The sequence below is a fragment of the Saccopteryx leptura genome, chromosome 11 (assembly GCF_036850995.1).
Source record: "Saccopteryx leptura isolate mSacLep1 chromosome 11, mSacLep1_pri_phased_curated, whole genome shotgun sequence".
Lineage (NCBI taxonomy): Eukaryota > Metazoa > Chordata > Mammalia > Chiroptera > Emballonuridae > Saccopteryx > Saccopteryx leptura.
This window is the reverse complement of record NC_089513.1, coordinates 66807094-66831534: the sequence shown is the minus strand read 5'-3', so window position 1 is coordinate 66831534 and position 24441 is coordinate 66807094. Positions and strand designations below refer to the sequence as shown.

The 24441-nt window shown below is 49.3% G+C and overlaps 2 protein-coding genes and 1 pseudogene across 5 annotated transcripts; 2 read left to right on the top strand and 1 right to left on the bottom strand.

The window, feature by feature from the left end:
- Window positions 1–1945: 1945 nt before the first annotated feature.
- Window positions 1946–4195, top strand: LOC136382921 (lactadherin pseudogene; annotated as a pseudogene).
- Window positions 4196–5182: 987 nt separating this feature from the next.
- AP4B1 (adaptor related protein complex 4 subunit beta 1) lies at window positions 5183–16235 on the bottom strand. Of its 4 annotated transcripts, none has more exons than XM_066352548.1 (11): window positions 16125–16235; window positions 15532–15690; window positions 13137–13361; window positions 12506–12636; window positions 11996–12143; window positions 10789–11285; window positions 9467–9550; window positions 8634–8737; window positions 6730–6937; window positions 6272–6553; window positions 5184–6021 (listed from the first exon to the last, which is right to left on the bottom strand). In XM_066352548.1, the coding sequence occupies exons 2-11, from the start codon at window positions 15642–15644 to the stop codon at window positions 5594–5596; spliced, it is 2220 nt and encodes a 739-aa protein (XP_066208645.1). In that variant the 5' UTR covers window positions 15645–15690; window positions 16125–16235; the 3' UTR covers window positions 5184–5593. The 4 variants fall into 4 exon arrangements, with proteins under 4 accessions (XP_066208646.1, XP_066208645.1, XP_066208644.1 ...); XM_066352547.1 differs by having other exon boundaries at window positions 16057–16157; XM_066352546.1 differs by lacking the exon at window positions 16125–16235 and adding an exon at window positions 15881–16017.
- A 259-nt stretch (window positions 16236–16494) lies between these two features.
- On the top strand, window positions 16495–24060 carry DCLRE1B (DNA cross-link repair 1B). The gene is made up of 4 exons (XM_066352550.1): window positions 16495–16691; window positions 17594–17759; window positions 18338–18520; window positions 22812–24060. The coding sequence occupies exons 1-4, from the start codon at window positions 16503–16505 to the stop codon at window positions 23891–23893; spliced, it is 1620 nt and encodes a 539-aa protein (XP_066208647.1). The 5' UTR covers window positions 16495–16502; the 3' UTR covers window positions 23894–24060.
- The last annotated feature ends 381 nt before the right edge of the window (window positions 24061–24441 follow it).

Below are 24441 nucleotides of genomic sequence, written 5' to 3'. Positions count from 1 at the left end.
TTTATTGGATAATGGGTAATGTACACGGGTTGTTGTATGGCTCTCACAAAATTACATTTTAAAATATGTGGCGTTCATGGCTCTCTCAGCCAAAAAGGTTCCCGACCCCTGGTTTAGCTGAACAAGTCAAAACATGGAAAACTGATTTGGAAGCTGCTCTGATCCCTCTAGTTCCTGTCCCTGGGGAATCCAGAGTCTCAATCAGCTGTTTTCAGTTTGGGGCAATTTTATCCCCAGAGGACCTCTGGCCATGTCTGGAGATATTTTTAGTTGTCACAACTGGGGATTCTATTGGCATCTGGTGGGTAGAGGCCAGAGATGCTGCCAACAATCCTACAACACACAGGAAAATCCCCCACAACAAAGAATTATCTGGCCCCAATGTCAGTAGTGCTGCCTTTGAAAAACCCTAGTCTAGATGGAATTCCATTATTTTCTTCATTGTTGATACAATATAACAAAACAAACTTCAAATACCAATCCCAAAACATCATCCGAATCTGATTATTACTTAAAGCCAGTCATTCAAAACATACTACATTCAATAATCACTAGGTGGCAGACATTGTGAAGACATTGTGAAGACAGATGGTAACAAAGACAACTGCTGTCCTTAGAAAATGTCCAGTGGGGCCCTGGCCGGTTGGCTCAGTGGTAGAGCGTCGGCCTGGCGTGCAGAAGTCCCAGGTTCGATTCCCGGCCAGGGCACACAGGAGAAGCGCCCATCTGCTTCTCCACCCCTCCCCCTCTCCTTCCTCTCTGTCTCTCTCTTCCCCTCCCGCAGCGAGGCTCCATTGGAGCAAAGATGGCCGGAGAGCCGGGGAGCTGGGGATGGCTCCTTGGCCTCTGCCACAGGTGCTAGCCCCGGAGGGGCAGAGCGTCGCCCCCCTGGTGGGCGTGCCGGGTGGATCCCGGTCAGGCGCATGCGGGAGTCTGTCTGACTGTCTCTCCCCGTTTCCAGCTTCAGAAAAATACCAAAAAAAAATAATAATAAAATGTCCAGTGGGGACAAACACCTTGCAAAACCCAAATTCAACACTGCCTGTTACCTACTCCCATTTAGAGCCCGGTTGAGAGAAGCGACAGGTGAGAAATTATTTGAAGGATATGTGGTCCCATCTAGGTATCTACGTAAAAGTCCTTCAATTAAGCTGGGGTTTTTTTTGTATATATATATATTTTTGTATTTTTTTTTCTGAAGCTGGAAACAGGGAGAGACAGTCAGACATGCGCCCGACCGGGATCCACCCAGCACGCCCACCGCCTAGACCAGAGCCACTCTAGCGCCTGGGGCAGAGGCCAAGGAGCCATCCCCAGCGCCCAGGCCATCTTTGCTCCAATGGAGCCTTGGCTGCGGGAGGGGAAGAGAGAGACAGAGAGGAAGGAGGGGGGGGTGGAGAAGCAAATGGGCGCTTCTCCTATGTGCCCTGGCCGGGAATCGAACCCGGGTCCCCCGCATGCCAGGCCAACGCTCTACCACTGAGCCAATCGGCCAGGGCCAGATCACATTATCTTAAATCCTTGAAGAAATGCCCTCACCAAGCTCCGTGTTCAAGTTATACTCTCCGTGTTCACTGAAGAACACCATGTGGAACAGTCGTGTGAAACCCATACTAACTTCCCCACAGGAATCTCATACATGTCACTTGGTGTCACCTATGTGAAACTACATGTACACTTCTTTTAGAAGCTAGAATTGTAGTGTGCCTTCCTCTCCCGTGACAATGCTTGTGCTCACTCTCACTGCCAGAGTTAAGTCTGAGGCTACGCTACACCAATTGCGCAGGCGCTTAATATCCGCGTCTCCCCACCCCTAACCCGGCTGGTCTGAACGGGTAGTTTCATTTTCCCTGTTCTGGACTCTCCAGTTTATACTTTGCCATCATTTTATAAAATCTGTTCTTGCCTTAAGTTGTCTCAATGTATGTATAAAATGTGGTCAGGCATGAATAAAATTAAAAGTGAGGGGAAGCCGAGAGTTCCGAGGTCCTGGTGCAGTTCTGCAGAGACCCCAGCACTGAACGCACGAGCTGCCGTAGGAAGGAACACGGCGAGATACATGGAGCATGGGACCCTAGGGCACAGCCGTGCTCCACAGCACCAACCACAGAACGCCTCGCTGTTACCTTGTTCCCTGCACACCACATCCACGTGCTGTAAATGTTCACTATGAACTACCCTGTACCCACCACAGAGCAGATGCAGGCTTCTAGAACTGTTCTGGGCCGGGGAAGCAGCGCCTCTCCATCCTATTAACAGCCTCTTGGAAAGGAAGGAGACCAACTTTGAACGAAGAAAGTGAAGGTGCCCGACTACAGCTTGGCAGAGGTCACCAGGCAGGAGCCCCCATCCCATAGTCCTGAGTGCGCCGGTCCCGCAGCGCTGCGTCTCCGGCCTCTTCACCGCCGGGAGGCTTCTGTGACTCCAGTGAGTGCCTGAACAGGGGGACCTGCTTATTGGGCCAGGACCACCTCTACTTCTACAGCCTCTACCTCCGGAGGCTTCGCAGGCCTCCTTTGCAGGTCCCCGTTTCCCACGCCCTTGCCACAGTGATGCCGACTGCCAGGTGATTGAGGACTCCCACCTCGGGATGTCTTCACCCAGTCTATCTTCTGAGTGCCCTCAAGGCCACAGCGACATCCACTGAGACCCTCAGCCAGCACTGGCAGATCTCTGCCTCATCCGTGCCCTTGGGCTTCATGGGTTTGCAGCGCTGGACCCCGGAGCTGGCCACCTGCACAGCATGGACACTGTTGATACCTGGACAGCTCACAACTATATTAAGAACACCTGGGTCCAGGAACCTGATGGGCAGGTGTGGGTGAGGGGTGCGGCAATGCAGACGAAGGGTGCCAGCCGGGCAGGCAGTGCAGGGTACCTGCAGGCTTTCAAGGTGGCTCACAGCCTCAGTGGGACAATGTTCTAGTTCATCCAGGGAGGGAACTCAGGACACATCTATGCTCTGCGTCTCTGGACAACAATGGCCTGAAGTCATGTTTGACTCCCCCCTAGGGAATGAGTATGTGAGGATGGTGCCTGTTATCTGCCACTGTGGCTGCACCTGCATTCTGAGCTCCTTGGCTGTGAGTAGAATGGATGCGCTGAACCCCTGGGCCTGAAGAACACCATTCCCCAGCATTCAGATCTCGGCCTCCAGCATCTACGGGGCCTGCAGCCTGAGCTCCTGCAGCTGGCATCCCTTCTATGTGGGGCTGGATAAGCAGGGCAAATTCAACACCTGGACTGCTGACACTACCTCTGAGAGGCTGCAGATGGACTTGGGCTCCCAGAAGCAAGTGACCAGCATCGTCATGCAAGGGGCCTGGGGCTATGTCCATATCGTTTGTGGCAGCCTCCAAGGTGGCCCACAGTGATAATGGCGTGAACTGGACCAGGATCAGGGACAGGGACCATGGGCAGCAAGGTCTTCCCAGGCAACTTGGACAGTAATTCCCACAAGAACATGTTTGAGGCCCTGGCCGGTTGGCTCAGTGGTAGAGTGTCAGCCTGGTGTGCAGGAGTCCCGGGTTCGATTCCCGGCCAGGGTACACAGGAGAAGCGCCCATCTACTTCTCCACCTCTCCCCCTCTCCTTCCTCTCTGTCTCTCTCTTCCCCTCCTGCAGCCAAGGCTCCATTGGAGCAAAGTTGGCCCAGGCGCTGAGGATGGCTCTATGGCAGTGGTTCTCAACCTTTCTAATGCCGTGACCCCGCAATACAGTTCCTCATGTTGCGGTGACCCCAAACCAAAAAATAATTTTGGTGGCTACTTCATAACTGTAATCTTGCTACAGTTATGATTCGGAATGTAAATACCTGATATGCATTATGTATTTTCCGATGGCTTTAGGCGACCCCACCAGGGTCGCGACCCACAGGTTGAGAACCGCTGCTCTATGGCCTCTGCCTCAGGCACTAGAATGGCTCTGGTTGCAACAGAGCAATGCCCCAGATGGGCAGAGCATCACCCCCTGGTGGGCATGCCGGGTAGATCCCGGTCGGGCGCATGCGGGAGTCTGTCTGACTGCCTCCCCGTTTCCAACTTCAGAAAAATACAAAAAAAAAAAAAAAAAAAAAAACATGTTTGAGATACCCTTTTTGGCTTGCTTTATGCACATCTGCCCCTACAGCCTCGCACAACTGAATTACTCTGTGTACACGCAGGGCGTACACGCTACAGCGCTGCTGGACTATTAGTAGGCCCCGCTAACGGGATCAACAGTCATGGGGCACCTGCGCCTTCCGGGGGCCCCCTGACTTCTGTGAGCCTGCTGCCTACTCCACCCACCGCCCTCCTGATAATAGTGACCTGGGCAGGGGGATTTCAGTCACCTCTCCCTCCCTCTGTCCGTCTTGCCTCACCTCCCACACGCGCCACCTCTCACCTGCCGTTGGTGCGCAGACCTCAAACCACCCCACTTCTTTAGGGGCTATGAGTTCAGTAGGTCTGGGGTGGATGGGGAAGAGCGGAGTTGGCGGTGTGGGTTTCCTGCACCTCTCCAGATCCCCGATTCCAGCCTCTGCATCCACCGTCCACCAGAGCCCACCCCCACGGCCTGTGTTCCCATGGCCCCAAGGTGCCAGGCTGGAGACAAGTCTCCTGCCCCTCTGCCCTGAGCCATGACACTGCCACTCCTACAGCTGCCACCCAGACCTCTGACACTCCCCCTCCGATCCCTGGAGACTCCTCTTGACCCTGTGCTGCAGCCTAGGAAGAGACGGAAGGGGTGGGGTGGCTCAGTGGAGGAAGGGGAGGAGGGAGGTGATGGGGGCCCTGCGTGCTGGCTCTTCACTGGAGTGTGCACAGGCAGCTTCCAGAATATATTTATATTATACTATTGGAAAAACAGTGAGGCACAGTGACAAGACAATAACAATAGTTCTGCCAGACATACGTGCCAACTGCTTTCACAGTTTGAAGGAGAGCCTTCATGAAGAGAGTGAGGGACACAGAAAGCTGCCTGAAAGAGTCATGACTGAGCTGGACACTAAAAGATAGACCAGGTGTTACTTAAATACAGAGCTGAGGGTGAGGAAATGTCTGGGCAAGAAATAAGAGCAGGTGTCAAAGCACAGAGGTGAGAGGGAGCTGGTGCACTCAGGGAACTGCATGTGGTTCGCTTTTGCCAGAAGATAGGGTGTTTGGGGAGCGGTGAAACCTGTCACTGAAGACCTTGAACTCTGGCTTAAGAAGCATGATTAGAAATATGAGAACAGTCAGGAATTTATTACAATAATCCTGGGAGAAAACTATGACGCCCACGAATGATGACTCCATCAGTTTCTACACACATCGGGCACCTTTACTTAGTAAAACACCCTTAACCTGATTAGAAAAGAACCCACACCCTATCCTGACCCCATTCCCACCCCCTTACCACCATTAACCTTGACAACATCACCTGGAAGAAATGAGGTCATTCACCAGTAGGTCTGAGAGGACTAAGTCAATGGTGTTTGGACAAAAAACATTAGAATTCTGATTCCTAGATTTCCCAATCTCCTTTGCAGTTAATCTTCTCTGGACTTACAAGCAGCTTTAATAAGAAAAACTCTGAGAAGCTGTTCATCTCACTCAGGACAGGCAGCAGACTGTTATGATTTCATGTCTCCAATTGTTCTGATGACAGTCTCTAATACAGAAACAAAGCTGCTCAGCGTCTCGGTCCTCGCCTCACTCTGCTTCACGGAGACCTGCATTTCTAAGTTCTCGGGCTCCAGCAGCAGCTCTGTTAAGAACAGACAGCCGGTGTCATCCTGAGCACTGAGGTAGGCTTTCCATGGCTGAGCCCCAACCCTGCTCACTGCGATGGTCTGGACGTTCACGACCTGCAGGGCCATCTGCAGGGTGTCAGGATGGACTGCTCCCTGCCAAGGGAACACTTGCTGATGAGCAACTTTGAGGCTAAGCCAAGTTTTCTCAAAATACTCAGCAGTGAGCTGGTGATTGGGGACTAGCATGAGGGCTCCAGAGTCCGGGAGTTCTTGTACCCCCTCTTTGTTCTCTTCAGGAATCAGGGGTCCTAAAAGAGTCATAAAGCTTGTGTAAGAGATAGTCTTAACCGATAGAAACTACAATTTCAATCTAGATTTCCAAAAGCACACATGTGACTTTCATCTTTGGATAAATGGCTTAGTTAGCCAACAATGAACTTCTTTCTTGCTCACAAGTTCAGGCAACAGTCTGAGATTTAGCTAGGGTATTCTACTTCTTACTGGTTACTACAAAAGAACCATTTCTTGTGACAAGATAGAAAGTAAAGACTGTATTACCTGATGCGGCCAAGGATGCCACGTTGGGGAGCTCTGGGCCGCGACGCTCTGCACCCTGGCATTTAGAGATGGCTGCCCAGCGGGCTTTGCCATACACTGGCACCAGCGTGTTGAAGTCTGAGGCCCAGCTATTCACAGGTCTTTCTGCTGGATCCTCCAGAAGTCCAAGGGAAGGGTCAGATTTAGGGCTACACAGGACCCGCTTAACTTCCTCAATGCCAGCTTGGAGGAGGCGGTAATAGAAGAGACCTCGGTCCCGTACTGCCATGTCCTTTTCTTCTTCTGAAGCAAGACAACAGATGAGTTAATTAAAAACAGGAACATTATTCTCCTACCCCTGTGCCAACCAAAACAGGAGGAAATCACGTCTTGGGTCCCAGACACGTTTCATCAAACAAGGAAAGGTGTGGGAATTACCATCGGTCATGGCATGTACCCTCTCCGCCTGGAGAACCCACCTATGCAGTAGTGCAACAACCGCCCCAGCACATCCTGGCACTCAGCAGGCCGCGAGAGGAAGAGGCGCAGCAGTGCCGTGAGCAGCTCCATCTTCACAGCCGGAAATGTCTCGGACTTCACATTCTCTACAAAGTCTTCCAACACGTAGGGAGCATTGGGAATTCTTTCTCCGTGGACACCAAGTAGCCAAATGAGTGCCTGCTTCCCCTGGGGAATGAAGGAATAAGAACAGGTGGTCACCTGACCAGGTGGTGGCTCAGTGGATAGAGTGTCGGACTGGGGACGCAGAGTTTGAAACCCCGATGTCTCCAGCTTGAGCGCGGGCTCATCTGGTTTGAGCAAAAGCTCACCAGCTTGGACCCAAGGTTGCTGACTTGAGCAAGGGGTTACTCGGTCTGCTGAAGGCCTCCCAGTCAAGGCACATATGAGAAAGCAATCAATGAACAACTAAGGTGCCGCAACGAAGAATTGATGTTTCCCATCTCTCTCCCTTCCTGTCTGTCTGTCTCTATCTGTCCCTCTCTCTGTCACTGCCACCAAAAAAAAAAAAAAAAAAAAAAAAAAAGGAAAGAAAAAAGAACAGATGCTCAACCTGCAGTCACAGGCTTTCCTTTCCCCCCAGTATCAGCACAAAAGGTGTAATCTTTTATTTCAACTTGTGCTGTATCGATCCCACCTCCTACAATCTCTACAACAAATAGGAATGCTATTCTTCTGCACAAAAGGAGGTGAAAAGATTCATGGCCTATACTAAGCAGCAAGGCTTCCTCAGCTTTGGGGCCTCTGCCCCAATTCGGGGTTTAATGTTTCAGTGAAAGCTACTGAAAAATCTCTCTAAATTACTTCATGAATTTCACTTAATTACTTCATGAAGTAATTATGAAGTGATCATAGTGATTAACCTAGAGTACAAAACAGACTCATCTCTGAGGCTTCTTAAAAATGTCAGGCTATGGCCAGTTTGCTCAGTGGATAGAACGTTGGCCTACTGTGTGGACATCCTGGGTTCGATTCCTGGTCACAGCACACAGGAGAAGTGACCATCTGCTTCTCTTCCTTTCCCTTTCCCCCTTCTCTCTCTTGTGCTCTCTCGCAGCCAGTGGCTTAGTTGGTCTAAGCATTGGCCCCAGACAGGGGTTGCCGGGTGGATCCTGATAGATACATGAATTCCAAACTGCCCTTTTGCTGTTCCGCTTGGCTGCCTGACCCCACCCTTAATTACTGGACAATCGCCCATGGGACAAAGGAACTCCAGGAAGCTGGTCAATCACCCCAATGACGAGTATTCCAGAAAGCCGAACATACCAGCACACCCTTGCTCGAGGCTATCCCCAACCCTATAAAGTTTTACCTCAGTCTGTTTTTGGTGCTCTTCTCCCTGGGAGAAGTGCCCGGCAGGGTTACTTTCTTCCTTTCAATAAAGCCTGTTACTCTGGTCTTTCGGACGCCCATGGATTCCAACAGATCCCAGTTGGGATGCATGCAAGAGTCTAAATACCTCCTCTCCTCTCACTTAAGAAAAAAATAATAAATTTATCTATCTATCTATCTATCTATCTATCTATCTATCTAGATAGATAGATAGATATATCTTGTCTTGGTCCCTTACTCCTGCAAAATTAAATCAATAGACCTGGAATGAAGCCCAAATATTTGTAAAGATGCCACAAATGATTCTTTCATTCCGGCTGAAAACTCCATGGTCTAAATTTAACTCTAAACTGTTCAAGAGATAAATCCTAATGTTTTTATAACTTACATCTCATCTACCCCTAAAAGAGAATCTGAGGTGGTGGTCAAGTCTAAGGTTTCCACTTCAGAGACTGGACAGAAAGAATAAACAGACTGCACTTTAGAGGGTCCCACGTGACGCCCTCTGAAAGCAAGGAGAATGATGACCTACCTCGCTGTCCTGGATGCTCTCCTCGCAGCCAGGCAGGGCCTGACACACGGCTTCCGCACACTGGGGACACAGCCACACCAGGTCTCGGAACGTCTGCACCACCACTGCACAAGAGCACAGGGTTAGGGCCGCCGCACAGGACAGGACCTTAAGAAAAGTCCGATGTTCAGATCAGATTCTAGATGCATTTCTTTAAATGGATGTTGGAGGGGCGGTCAATGATTATTTGAGAAATATCTAATATGGGCAATAACTCCTTAAATGAATGTGGCTCTTACCAGAGTGCCGTGGGGATAAATGAGCTAATAGACGTGAGAGCACTTGGTAAGATGCAGGGCTGTATGCAGATGTGGGGTCGTGCTGTTGAGTGACACCCTGAAAACAGTATAAACGGGGCCACCAGGGCTGGGACTACGGTGAGCCAAGCAAGGGGTGGCAGTGTGTAGTTGAGGAAGACACAAAGAGTTAGCACTTGCGTGAGCCTGAGGGTGAGGCCTCTCCATCTTCTCATCCTAGGCACTTTGCTTGCCTCGCCCTCGTCCCGCCCTGGAAGCCACTGCTTACAATAGGCTGCCGTTCCAAGAACAGAAGTAAAGGTGGGGAAATAACAGGCGAGCTTATCCTAATACACATCCCTATGTGCAGCACAGCCTGCAGACTCAGGGCCCCTGAGCGCTCTACCTTGTTCCATCCACAGATACTATGCTTCTCTGATGGCAACAGATGCGAAAACAAAAGACGGTTAGACATCTATGTTATTTAATAATCAATAGTTTTTGAGTACCGACTCCAGGCCAGGCAAGTGACAGAGAAGTGCCAAAGGCAGCCATTACCTGTGGTGATGTGCTCTTGTCGAAGCCCCAGCAGCTCTGTCAGAATCTGCACACACTGGTCCGTGTAGGTCCTGGCGATGCCGCCTACAGAGGGCAAACAGAGAAAACTGTGAAGGTAAATGCAGCATCTTGTTCTAAAATAAGTTCCCACCAGCCAAGGACAAAGACAACCAAAGATACCTAAAAACGTCACCCCTTGCTTGATGAGATACGAACCTAAGTTTGCTAGAAAGGGAAATCTGGTAAAAGTGAGTCCGTTTTCTGTTTGTTTGTTTTTCATAGACCAGTAGAAAACGGAAAGATCACGGGAGAAGACTTTCCCATCCACCAGGGTTGGAAACCTTCTGTAACAAGGTATTTAAGCTGGCAGCCAGATCTAAGGTGGCGGCAGGTGACGTGACTGCGGGACCATGACCGCAGTCTCCGGACTGCAGCTTCCCACTTGGCTCCTTGCTCCCTCTGCTCTGTCCCTAACAACAGGCACACTTTATTCTACAGAGGAGGGTTCCGTCTCCTCCAATTGAAGTCCTCCAAAACGTGGTGCCCCACCTGCTTTCACTTCGTGAGTTTCCCTAACCTTGTCAATTCCAGAGTGGTATGCAGAAGCCTGTAAGACTGAGGATTTCTTCTGCGTTGGTCAACAGTCCGCACAATACACAGCCCACTGCAGAAGCTCAATAAACGACTGGTGGCAACTGACACAGGACTTGGAGTCAGGACACCTGGGTTCCAGTCCCAGTTCAGGAACCATAAGATCTCTGGCAATTTATTAACCATTGGTGCCTAAGTTTCATCTTTAAAATAAAGCTAGTAACACTTGTTTACTTTTCCTCTCAAGACAGTGGTAAAATGAAGAATGGGAAAGCATTTTGGATAACAAAAGGCAATATAAATATTAATTATTATAGTTTGAGTTACCCACAGTATTCTCTATTCTGGAAGATACGGCAACACCAGGGTTGATGGAAAAAACCTTTCTCCCCTCGTTTGTCCTCACTGACCCAATTCTCGGTGCATGGCACTCTGCCTCTGAAAAAAGATTCCTTCTGCCTGACCTGTGGTGGCGCAGTGGATAAAGTGTCGGCCTGGAACGCTGAGGTCACCAGTTCAAAACTCCGGGCTTGCCTGGTCAAGGCACATATGGGAGTTGATGCTTCCTGCTCCTCTCCCCACCCCCCATTCTATCTCTTTCCTCTCTCTCTCTATAAAAATGAACAAAATCTAAAAAAAAAAAAGATTCCTTCCCTTTTGCTCTCGATGGTTCTGCAGCTTTCTGGCTGGGTGGCACAGGCTCTGAAAAAGCAGCAGCAGCAGACACCTACCTATGGCAAAGATGGCAGCCTGGGCAAAGTCAGCGGACACGTCAGTGCAGTAGCCTCGAAGCTCCTCCAGCACGTGCTGCACGTTCTCGTCGTTCACGAGCTCACACAGCACCTCCACCTTCCGCAGCTTGATGTAGTGGGGCTCCGAGTACGAGCAGAAGAACTTTTTGTAGTGGCTGCTGAAGTGACCTGGCAAGCTATGCAAGATCTGGCGCACGTGACAGAGAGCAGCAAAACAGAGCTCGCGGCTCTCGGAAGAACAGGCGGCCAGCAAGGGTCCCTTGACTCGCACAAGTACATCCGTTTGTACGTGGGGGAATTTTTTTGCCAAGATCAGAAAGAGTTTGGTGGCTCCCATCACCACACCTGGGCTACTGCTCTTGAGAAAGCTGTCCAACAGATTGAGAATGTCAAACAGTTCCTCCTCACTGTGGGGTTGGTAGCGTAGCAGGAAGTTCAATACTTCAGCCTGGCCCCATTGGTCCAGTTTGGACATTCTATCCAAAAAAGAGAACAAAATGCTACTTTAGCAACAAAATTAGGACCATTTCCATGCCACCAGTCATCTGTTCATCAAAACAAAGGGAGATTTCTTAAACATAGGCTGTGCCATAATCAAATTATTCTTTTTATCCTATTTAAAGTTTACACAAAATAGACTTTAAGTTCTAAGACGCATTTACAGTACAAATGCACACTCATCTAAAGCCAAAGACATAACAACTTCACCCTAGATCCAGATCCTCTAAATTGTAAGACAACATAAATGGCTTAGTTCAGGAGACAAAATGACAGAGGATGACAGAACTTAGTACCATAGGATGTTTCCGCCATCTCTCTATCAATGAAAGAACTAAGACAAATAAAAGGAATTCTCAATGAAATAGAAGTTAATAGTTATGATTAAATTCTTTACTACTCTATAGAAGTTGTCTAAGAGCCAACATGTCAATAAGATCCCAGTAAAAGCCTGATCTCATCATCATAAAAAAGAGCACCGAGTGCCTGACCTGTGGTGGCGCAGTGGATAAAGCAGCGACCTGGAACACTGAGGTGGCCAGCTCGAAACCCTGGGCTTGCCTGGTCAAGGCACATATGGGAGTTGATGCTTCCAGCTCCTCCCCCTCTTCTCTCCCCCACCCCCAGCCTCTCTAAAATGAATTTAAAAAAACAAACAAAAAAAGAGCACCAAGGTGCACGTCCAAACCGATTTAAGAGATGGTGGGCGATGGGCTTATTGATGACAACACCTCCTTCCTGTTTCAGAATTTCCTCTAGAGACCTCAAGCAATTCACCACCACAATTGGGTCCTGGTCACGTAGCAGACTGTATAATTCATTTACCAGGGCACCATCTATAAAAGAGAACAGAGACCTCAGATTAAGAAGCGAAGCTTCAGAGCCACAGGAATAAAGCCAGAGTAATAGCTCCAAGCAGACAAAGCTGAACTTCTCTGCTACAAAAATCACAAAGGCAATACAAAGTCAAGGCCAAAAAACTACCATCTCCTGGCTGTTCTAAGCAGCTAAAGCAAAGGATCTCTCCTGGGCCCCAAAGAAAGGACTCCTCTAATCTCAGAAAATAGCAAGCTTTGCATCACGTGCACAGAGACATGCCCAGAAACGGGGGCACGTTATGATTTTCTACCAAAGAAAGCCATATGTATAATGCAGGCACAGGTAAATATTGGTTATGATGGATTACCCTGAAACTTACCCACTTCAGAGTCTTCATGAAGACTATGCATCTTGGCACAGCCAAGGACTGCCACCCTCCTGACATAGGAAGCCTTATCCCGCAGGCCGTTGAGAATAGGCTGTTGGATATACTCCTGCACACCAGGCATCCTAAGCAACAAACACATCATGAAATCAGCCAGATCTGAATTCCTAGTTTTGACACAGTTCAGGCCCTATTAATTTAACAGAAGGTTCAGTGAATGTGCATCTATCAAACCATGGATTGGAGAGCTGCTGCAAAACTTGAAAAGCCATACTTGACCTTTCATGAGGAATAATGCTGCATAGACAGCAAAAAACAATGTGTATCTGTGCGCATATATATATATGCGCACAGACACACACACACACACAAATTGTTTAGAAATCTTTAACCAACACCAAGAACTATTTCACTTAGAGTGAGGATGGAAAACTCCCTCTAAAGAACCCATGTGATATAGTTTTTAAGCCAAAGCAATGGCTGAACATCTTGTGTTCTCAGGTTATACACAACAGTGTTTTTCCCCAGGATGGAAAAGCAAATAAACAGTCATCATTAAAAACCTGCCCTTTGACCTCTTCAATTCATCAGCCACTAAGGAACAGGCAGGGCAGAGGGTGCTCACCTGAGGCCACACATGCTCCGGAGCGCCAGCCCTCGCACCATCGGGTTGGGGTCCGAACAGTCTTTGCACAGTGTGTTGATGGCCAGGAGAGCCAGGTCTGGCTTCAGGGGCGCGTATGTGCACATGTAGAGATAAACCAACTTCTTCTGAACAATATCGACAGTGGCACTGGCCTTCACCATTTCCATGAAAACACCAGACATGTCCGCACCCTGAGTCATGTGCCTGAAACCAATACACATAGCAAGAAGTAAAATGTGCACGACCTGTGAAGGCACGGTGGATAAAGCACTGACCTAGAACGCGGAGGTCACCAGTTTGAAACCCCACACTTACCCAGCAAGGCACATATGGGAAGCAACTACTATGAGTTGATGCTTCCAGTTCCTCCTTAACCCCTTTCTCTCTCTCTCTTTCTACAAAATCAATAAATAATACCTTGAAAAAAAAAAAAAAAAGAAAGGAATAAAATACATAATTCCCAACCAACTACGGAGGATGTTTTATTTTACACATCCTGGTTACCCAACTAGATTATGATCGCTGAGAGGGAAGTAACCAGGTCCACCCTGTCTATTTTTTTTCTTTTTTTTATTTTTTTTAAATTTATTCATTTTTAGAGAGGAGAGAGAGAGGGAGAGAGAGAGAGACAGAGAGAGAGAAGGGGGGAGGAGCTGGAAGCATCAACTCCCATATGTGCCTTGACCAGGCAAGCCCAGGGTTTCGAACCGGCGACCTCAGCATTTCCAGGTCGCTTTATCCACTGTGCCACCACCCTGTCTATTAAGTCACGTCGGGGCCTGCAATAAATACTCTTCTATTCATTCAACAAATACTTATGGATTCCTAGTACATTCCAATGAAATTCAGCTTTTACATTCCAGGGAGATGTCCTAAGGACATAATCTTTTTTTTTTTTTAAACTAAACAGCATTTATTTTATTATTATTTTTTTCATGTGTGGCAGAGACAGAGAGTCAGAGAGAGGGACAGATAGGGGCAGATAGACAGGAAGGGTGCGAGATGAGAAACATCAATTCTTCGCTGCAGTTCCTTAGTTGTTCATTGATTGATTTCTCATATATGCCTTGACCAGGGGCTACAGCAGACCGAACGACCCCTTGCTCAAGCCAGTGACCTTGGGCTCAAGCTGGTGAGCCTTGCTCAAACCAGATGAGCCTGCGCTCAAGCTGCGACCTCGGGGTCTCGAAATCCCAGTCCGACGCGTTATCCACTGTGCCACCGCCTGGTCAGGCCTAAGGACATAATCTTGAAGAAAGTATGGTCTCAGACCTCTAGGAACTTAAAGTCTACGAAGGCCAGACAAGACGACTAATTACAGTACAACAGATAAGCATTTCAACAGAAGACAGGGGGCAGTGGGAATCCACAGGTCTGCTACTGCCAAGGAGTCATAAAATGTTTCCAAAGAGGAAGTAATACTTCAGCTGAATGAGCAGGACTCACCAGATAGGTGTGGTAGATAGGCAGTAATTACATGCCATGTGGCATACAGACATGAGCAAGAATGGTACATTCTTTTGAGAATCCACAGGTAGTCAAGTTAGTCCAGTGTCCCTTGGGTGCTATGATAAAAATGTTTGGAGTTTATTCTGTAAATCTCCATTTCTCAAACTATGGTCTCCTACAGGAATCAGATGGGATATTTGTTTAAAATACAGATTCCTCAGTTCCATCTCATCCTTCTGAAATCAGCATTACTGCATTGGATGAAAAATTTACATACTACAGTTTGTGATCCAAATTTGTAGGCAAGACTTAAATGTTCAAACTCATGTTGGAAAATCGTTCTGCCTGAAATGAGGGGGCAAGGTGATTCTCCTAGTATGCTACTGCAACTGCTTTGGTAATGAAACCAGAACAACAGCTGTGCCTTTTTTTTTTTTTTTTTTTTTTTTTACAGGGTAGGTATTTAGAACTATTCATCCATCTGACTTGAAAGTGAAGATCAGGTGTCATCAAGACCGATTCCCACGCTTGGTCAGCTGGGTAGCGATACTCATCAACACACACAAGTGGAAGAGCAGGTTTGGGGGGGAAGGATGCATGCAGGTGCTGTTTTGCATGTGTTTGAAGAAACATCCAAGTGGAAATGCCAAGCAGGCAGTAGGATGTGTGGGTCTGAAGATAAAAGAGGTCTGTACTAGGTATGTTACAGGTTTGGGAGTCAGCAGTTTACATTAGATATGCATGAAACCACCCAGCTGAATGAAAGAGTTTTAAAAAAAAAGGCTCACGAGGGAGACTGGGATGGCACCCCCGAGAAGCAGGAAGCCAGGTCACAGCACAGCCACGTGGACAAGTGCATCTACTGTTTCGGAGGGCGCGGCGCCGCGGGGCCCGCGGTGGGGGCGGGGCGAGGGGTCGCGGATACCTAATCACCCGCTGGATGACATTCCGGTAGCGCAGCCTGTCAGCCTGAACGTGGGGGTTACACAGAGCCTTCCGCAGCTCCTTCACCACGTCCTCGGAGCCGAGGTACGGCATCCCCCCGGGCAGTCCTGGGGCGGCCCCGCAGCCCCGACGCGGGAACCTGGGTAAAGGAGGTGTCAGTGAGCGGGCTGGAAGCGGGATCTCGCCGCGGCCCCGGCCCCCCTGGGCCTGGCACCCTCGAGCTTCGACCCGCTCCGCTCCCCCGCGAGCCCTCCACCTCCGCAGGCCCTACGGTTCCTTCCCCGGGACCTGCTGGCCTGTTCGCCCCGCCCGCGGACCTCTCCCACTACCTTGAAGCCCTTGGCGGGCTTTCCAGTCCCGCGGGCACCAGTCCGCAGACCCCACCCTCTCAGTTCCAGCCTTTCTGGCGCCTCCACGCGGTCGCCGGCACGGATACGTCCTATCACGCTTTCTGCGGAAGTCCCGCCTACTCCTCCAAAGACCACGCAGAGCAGCTGCCACTCACCCTCTCCTAGCGAGCGCCGAGCCGAGCCTGGGCCCCGACCTTAGGCTGCCCTTCCCCCAACCTCTCACCTCCGAGCGCAGCTCGGTCGGGTGGGGCTGCAGCGGGCAATCGGAAATCGGCTGCTTCGGCCTGTCTGCGCCCGGCCGCGCGCGCTTTGAGTGTAGGGCTTCCGCGCCGTCCCTGCCGGCTCCCGCGCGCCGGCGGGAATGGCGCGCCGCAGAGCGGCTTCCGCAGTGTGCGATTCCTCCCCCGACACCCTGAGCACGGTCACTTCCTTCTTTTTCTGCCCACTCTAGTCATTTGTTCCGATCCCGGGCTGGCTTTTCTCCTCCGGGTCTGTGGCCCTATGCTTGCCCCGGCGTGACTATTTCGGGGGCCGCTGCGGGAGGCTCGGGGCAGAGCTCTGTCCCCATGAGGATCCCATCGGTGACTCTGCCACCGCCACCATGAACGGGGCGCTGATTCCCCACACGCCCATCGCGGTGGACTTCTGGAGTCTGCGCCGGGCTGGCTCCGCGCGGCTCTTCTTCCTGTCCCACATGCACTCGGACCACACCGTGGGGCTGTCGAGCACCTGGGCGCGGCCCCTCTACTGCTCCCCCATCACGGCCTTCCTCCTGCACCGTCACCTACAGGTACCGGGAGCTGCAGTCGGCCTCTAGCGCGGGTCCGGCGCCGGGCTGGGACTTCGGTCCATCTCCCCTTGGAGTCGGAGTCAGAGAGTTGGGCCAGGAGGACTGGTTGTGACAAATGTGGGAGTTGTCTGAACCCAGAAATGCATCTTAAACCAAAACAGGAGTGAGGTTTCCAACTGGGGGACTTAGGATGCTTCAGTTACAAGTTGGACAGAGCTTTCAGTCCAACCGAAGAAACTTTTCCTACCTTTTCACATAAACTAAGCTAGTATTTCCCCAACTTGACTCATCATGAGTATCCACCTGATACACAGATTCTCCACCGCCTCCCTCTCCCTCATCTGATTCAGAAAGTATAGCTGGTGCAGGCCCTGGAAATTTGGTGGAAAATTTTAAACAGGTGCCTCCAAGGGATTATTATGATCAGGAAAATTTGAGCATTGCTGACTACACTGTTTTATGGACTCTTAATTTAAAATTGTACAGAGGTTAGGTGGCTGGTTGGTTCAGTGGTAGAGCGTCGGCCCAGCGTGTGGAAGTCTCTGGTTCGATTCCCGGCCAGAGCACACAGGAGAGGCATCCATCTGCTTCTCCACCCCTACCCCTCTCCTTCCTCTCTGTCTCTCTCTTCCCCTCCCGCAGCCAAGGCTCCATTGGAGCAAAGTTGGCCCAGGCGCTGAAGATGGCTCCATGGCCTCTGCCTCAGGTGCTAGAATGGCTCTGGTTGCAGTGGAGCAACACCCCAGATGGGCAGAGCATCACCCGCTGGTGGGCATGCTGGGTGGATCCCTGTCCGACACATGTAGGAGTCTGTCACTTCTCACTTCAGGGGGATATATATAATTAAAATAAAATTGTCACTGGGAGTCTGTGTTCACTAGTATGACCAACTGTTTCCTCAGGTATCTAAGCAGTGGATCCGAGCCCTGGAGGTTGGTGAGAGCCATGTCCTGCCTCTGGATGAGATTGGGAGAGAGACCATGACTGTAACCCTGATGGATGCCAATCACTGCCCTGGCTCTGTCATGTTTCTCTTTGAAGGGTACTTTGGAACCATCCTCTACACAGGTGGGTCTCCGGAGGGGGCCCACCCTCCTTCTCAGCCTGCACACTACTTTCTTGAGCAGCCTTCAGAGGCAGATTTAAAGGCGGGTGCACCCTGGGCCCCGACTTCTCAAGGGCCCCGCAAAACCCCAACTTGACACTTTTTTCTAATGACACCAAGTTTGGTTTCATATGTGCAATTTTAACATTAATAGTACATAATATTTTTTATTTAAAAATATGGTTAACATGTATTTTTATTTTCCCTGTCTTTCTCTCTTTTTTTTTAAGGGGCCCAATATTTTCTAACGCTCCTGGGGCCTCAACTGACCTTAATCCGCCTCTGGCAGCCTTAGCTCATAACAGAAGTCTGGAGGCATCCTAGCTTTATCTCACAGGAGCACTGACCCTTTCTTAACTGATTTCTCACTCCTTAAGGGTCCAAACCTTGTCCAGGAGCAGGAGAGAAACATTTCCACAAGGAAGCTATACTATACATCTCAGTTCAGTGCCAGACTCCAGGCCAGAAAGTAAATGCCCATCTGTTTTTGGAGGAGGGAGACTTGTCTTTCATACTTTGGTCTCCGGCCCTCTGCTCGCAGGTGATTTTCGGTATACACCATCCATGCTGAAGGAGCCAGCCCTGAGAGGGGGTAAGCAGATCCACACCTTATACCTAGACAACACCAACTGCAACCCAGCGCTGGCTCTTCCTTCCCAACAAGAAGCCACCTGGCAGATTGTTGAGCTCATCCGAAAGCACCCACAACATGACATCAAGATTGGTGAGTTGTTTCCTTTCCTTTTTCTCTCACCCGTAGGTGGTGCCACTAGGTTCTCTGTGGGTGTCTACATCTTGCAAGTCTTTGTGCAGACCTCCCCTTCTCTGTGAAACCTACCCTGGCCATCTGATTTAAAATTGCCCCCTGCCCCCCATCCCTACTCCCGATCCCCTGTCATTCAACTTTTTCTATCTTTCGTTGCACCCACTAACTTCCGCTGTCCCCTCTCCCCTCAAATAAACTCTTTGAGAGCAGATGAAAGTGGGAAGAAGTCTTGAGTGTGGAACAGAGAAGCAGCAGCCACTATAACAGGTTCACAGTAGGTGAGGAATTTGCAAAGGCAGGAGGGACTGAAGTGCTTGTAAAAGACATTTTGGCCTGACCTCTGGTGGCGCAGTGGATAAAGTGTCGACCTGGGAACACTGAGGTTGCCGGTTCAAACCCTGCACTAAGTCTGGTCAAGGCATATATGAGAGTTGATGCTTCCTGCTCCTCCCCCCCCTCTCTCCCCCCCCTCCCCATCCCTCCTCTCTAAAATGAATAAATTTTAAAAAGACATTTTGAACTTGATCCTAAATGTAACCATGGCTCTTAGGACAAAGAATTTTGTTTTAAGTAGAAGGGTACTTACCACCTTAACAGGGGTTCCATAATTTACACATTTATTATATTTAGTTTTTATTATGTCTCCCCTGCTGTACTGTTCTAATTATGGATATATCTCAAGTGCCTAGTTTAATACCTGATGAGGCATTTCATAAATATTTATTATATAAGGGAATGAAATTTATTAGTATGTAGATACTCTCAAGTGAGTGTTGTGCTTAAAATTAAATACATTGAAAAGCCACCTGTAGATTTGGTCTAGAGCTGTGGTAGTCAACCTGGTCCCTACCGCCCCCTAGTGGGCATTCCAGCTTTCATGGTGGGTGGTAGCAGAGCAACCAAAGTATAAATAAAAGGTTAGATTTAACTATAGTAAGTTGTTTTATAAAGCTTTATTCTGCCAAACTTAGCGAAAATCCAACATAAAGTACATGGTAAGTAATTATTATTATAGGCTTTAACTTGCTGTAACTCTGCTTTATAAATTTTATAAAGTAAAGTTACTTCCCTACTTTATAAATCACCATTACTGTGGAACCGGTGGGCGGTTAGAAAATTTTACTACTAACAGAGATACAAAAGTGGGCGGTAGGTATAAAAAGGTTGACTACCCCTGGTCTAGAGATTCCATAAGAGTACACATTATTTATTTTGGGGGCTCTTCTTTTGGAATTGCCCTTTGAGATAGTTTATGAAAGTCAATTTTTGTTTTTAATTTTTTTTATTATTATTCATTTTTGGAGAGGAGAGGGAGAGACAGAGGGGGAGAGAGAGAGGAGAGACAGAGAGAGAGAAGTGGGGAGGAGCTGGAAGCATCAACTCCCATATGTGCCTTGACCAGGCAAGCCCAGGGTTTCGAACCGGCAACCTCAGCATTTCCAGGTCGACGCTTTATCCACTGTGCCACCACAGGTCAGGCCTCAATTTTTGTTTTTAAAAATGTAATAGGTTGTTGCTGTCTGGGAAGCTCATTTGGTCAGAACATAGTCCTGATACACCAAGATTGCAAGTTTGATCCCCAGTCAGGGCACATATAAGAATTAACCAATGAATGCATAAATAAGTGGGGCAACAACAAATCAGTGTTTCTCTCTCTCTTTTCCTTCCTCTCTCTAAATAATAAATAAATTAATTAATATCTATATATTTTTTTTTATTAAGTGAGAGGCAGGGAGGCAGAGAGACAGACTCCCGCATGCGCCCCAACCAGGATCCATCTGGCAAGCCCCCTACCAGGCGATGCTCTGCCTGACTGGGCTGCTGCTCCTTAGCAACTAACTGAGCTTTTCTTGGTGCCTGAGGCAAGACTATGGAGCCCAGGGCCAACTTGCTCCAATCGAGCCGTGGCTGTGAAAGGGGAAGAGAGAGAGAAGGGAAGGGGTGGAGAAGCAGATAGTCACTTCTCCTGTGTGCCCTGACCAGGAATCGAATTCAGGACTTCCACATGCTGGGCTGACGCTCTACCGCTGAGCCAACTGGCCAGAGCCAAGAAAAAAAAAAAAAGAAAAAAAGTACCCCTTACTCTCAGGATTGCTTAACTGCTCATGGAGAACTGTCTGTCCTACTTTTTCTTGGAGTTTTTAATGCAGAGTTTCCCAGAGGAGCACAGCTAGTTAGGAGGGTGCTGTAGTAGGGCTTGGTTAATTTTGAAAATATAGAAAAAGCCCCTACTATGTGCTAACCATTCTGATAGGCTGTGGAATAGAAAGATGAATAATATTAGGGCTTACAGTTTACTATTAAAGGACCTAGAAGAGGTAGAAAGAAAGAAAGGGGGAAAGAGGGAGGGGGGGAAGGAGGGAAGGAGGAAGGAAGAATAAGAAGAAGGGAGGGAGGAAGGAAGGAAGGAGAGAAAGAAAGAATAAATGAATGAATGTGGGGGGATAGGGAGAGAAAAAAAGAAAATCAGCTCCATTTGTGCCTAAAGGGTGAGAATTTGAACCATAGGAATAATGTGGATATAAAGATAGGAGCTCTTTAAAGGAGTTCACGGTCTGATTGTGGATTTGAAGTACACCTTGAGCGAAGGTCTGAGAACAACTGCTCAACACATTTCCCATCTCTTACCCGAGCATTATTCAAATTCAGGCCTTCGTGTTTTTTGTGTACGTACCATTTGAACTTCTCACTGATACTTCTGCTTTTAGTGTCTTCTCCTCCAGGCCGTGAATCACGCTGCTGCTACATGTTTTTGAAAGCCCTGCCTGCTTTGATCGTGTTATTCCTATGGTTAGAATGAGCCATTTCCCCCTCTTCAGACTCTTCAATGGCTCCTCTTCACTTACAGAATGAAGTTCAAGTTCCTGAGCAGTACATACAGTGCCCTCTATTCTATGACCCAGTTTACCTCTCTAATGTCATTTTCTTAAACAAAATTTATTGGGGTAATGTTGGTTCATGATATGTAAGTTTCAAATGTACAGTTCTATAATACGTCATCTGGATGTTGCACTGTATGCTCACCACCCAAAATCTAGTCAACCATAGATTTGACCCCTTTTTACCCTCTGAATTCTCCTTCCACGCCCCCTACCCTCTGGTTACTGCCATTCTGTTGTCTGCATCTTTGCCTGTGTTTTGTTTGTTGCTTTCTGTTTTATATCCCACAAATGAGTATAATCACATGGTTCTAAGCCTTTTTTTTTTTTTTTTTTTCATTTTTCTGAAGCTGGAAACAGGGAGAGACAGTCAGACAGACTCCGGCATGCACCCGACCGGGATCCACCCGGCACGCCCACCAGGGGCGGTGCTCTGCCCCCCAGGGGGTGATGCTCTGCCCATCCTGGGCGTCGCCATATTGCGACCAGAGCCACTCTAGCGCCTGAGGCAGAGGCCACAGAGCCATGCCCAGCGCCCGGGCCATCTCTGCTCCAATGGAGCCTTGGCTGCGGGAGGGGAAGAGAGAGACAGAGAGGAAAGCGCGGCGGAGGGGTGGAGAAGCAAATGGGCGCTTCTCCCATGTGCCCTGGCCGGGAATCGAACCCGGGTCCTCCGCACGCTAGGCCGACGCTCTACCGCTGAGCCAACCGGCCAGGGCGGTTCTAAGCCTTTATAATCCCACTTACTTTGCTTAGCCTGATATTCTCAAGATCCATCCATGTGATCACAAATGGCAGTATTTCATCATTTCTTATGGCTAAGAGGTATTCCATTGTATGTAGGTATCACACCTACTTTATCGAATCATCCATTGAAGGTCTAGTGTCCTTTCTTGCCAGTTCCTTCTTTGTACTTGAGTGACACCAAACAGATCCCTCTTAAAATATTCTCCACCATTCCCTTCCCTTGCCAGGTTAACTTGGATCCACCCTTTAAGACTTAGCTCAGTTGTCATGTTCAGGAAAGTTTTTCTAAGTCCATCAATTTGTAGATACTTTTTTGTGCCCTTCTAATGCTGTGTGCATGCCTCTAGCATTGCCCTTAACCGCGTGGTTTCTGGGGTCCCGTGTAGCCCACACTCCTGGAGGACGGAGATGTTCTGTTTGCAGTGTCTGACACGGGGCAGGTGCTTCCCCTTGCTGAATTGGAGAATGTACCTTAGCTCAAGTGCCATCCCATCCCCGATGTACTGCAACCCTCCCGTTAATTTTGTTTATTTTTGCTGAACATTTGGTTGATTTATTAGGATTCCCCAATAGCTTCATTCTCTTCCTTCTTGTACTTTCCCCGTCCCCGTATCTTCACTCAGGGCTCTACAGCCTGGGGAAAGAGTCCCTGCTGGAGCAGCTGGCCCTGGAGTTTCGGACCTGGGTGGTGCTGAGCCCTCGGCGCCTGGAGGTGGTGCAGCTGTTGGGCCTGGCCGATGTGTTCACAGTGGAGGAGAGCGCTGGCCGCATCCACGCCGTGGACCACATGGAGATCTGCCACTCTGCCATGTTGCGTTGGAACCAGGCCCACCCCACCATTGCTATCCTTCCCACGAGCCGGAAGGTCCACCGCTCCCACCCCAATATCCACGTCATCCCTTACTCCGACCACTCCTCCTATTCAGAGCTTCGTGCCTTTGTCGCAGCACTGAGGCCTGGCCAGGTGGTGCCCATTGTCAGTCGACAGCCCTGTAAGGACTACTTTCAGGACAGCCTGAGCCCCAGGCTCTTCGTGCCCCTGGTTCCCGACTCCGTACAGCAATACATGCGTTCCTCCTCCAGAAAACCAAGTGTCCACGTGCTGTTAGAAAGGAGGCTTAAGAGGCCAAGGACCCGGGGTGTCGTGTTTGAATCTCCTGAGCAAAAGGCTGGTCAATTTCAAGCGGACAGGGACTCAAAGAAGGCTAAGAAGGAGAACCCTTTTGGGAACCCTGGGAGGCAGCCCTCCCACCATCCTTTGCGGATCCAGAAGCAGTTGTTCCCAGACCTCTGCAACAAAGAGTGGGATGAGGCAGCCCCTCTCGCTGAGTCCCGGAAGATGGTGACTGTACTAACTGCTCCCTTGGGTTTTTCAGTTCGTTTAAGGTCTTCAGATGAGGAATTTATCACTGCGGAAACTGGGGAGGAAATTGGTGGAGGGCCCCACTTGGTCCCCAGGGGCGACAGGGGTGGGTCAGCAGCCTCCGAGAACCAGCACGTGCGGAGCGGCCAGGCTTCACCCCAGGCTCCCAGCAGCAGGGCTGTCCCTCTGCTGGCTCCTGAGATCAGTGGCCTGGCGCTAAAGTACCTCCTGACTCCAGTGTCCTTCTTCCAGGCAAGGTTCTCTTCCAGGGTCTTCGACCAGCAAGTGGAAAAACACCATAGATTCTTGCTGAAGTCCTGCCAGAGAGGACAGCCATGTTAGACCCCGCACTGCAGCGTTGGAGATGGGGGATGGCTGGTGGGGGGACTCTGCTTTGGGCCTTTTCTGTCTTCACAGGATCCTTCAGGGCTCACTGGAGCCTAATGCCTGTGGAAACCTTAGTTTATAGCTATTTGGAAAACCATTTTCATAAAAACCTCTTCACAGTATTTGAGCCTATGTAAGGTTCCAAGGAGGTCTGCAGTAACAATGTTTACATTTTTTTTTAAAGTATTCAACTTTTTTGAACACCAAAGGGCTGCTGGAAGAGTTCAAGAGTGAATCAAAAATACCTACGTTATTACCATTGTTATTTTGTGTGTCATGTGCCACTCTCCCTGTCTCCCCTCCTTTTTCCTGGACAAAAGTCCCTAGATAGTTCTGTTTTGTAAATTAGGAACTGTGGTGCTGGAGGATAAAGTGGTCCAGGCAGCACGTTCCAGTCCTAAATGTCACTGGCTTGCATGACCCTTTCCAAGCCACTTCCTGTCTCTGCCTCTGGGAGGGAACAGGAAGTGATGAAGAGCCTTGGGACAGGGGAGAAAATTTCC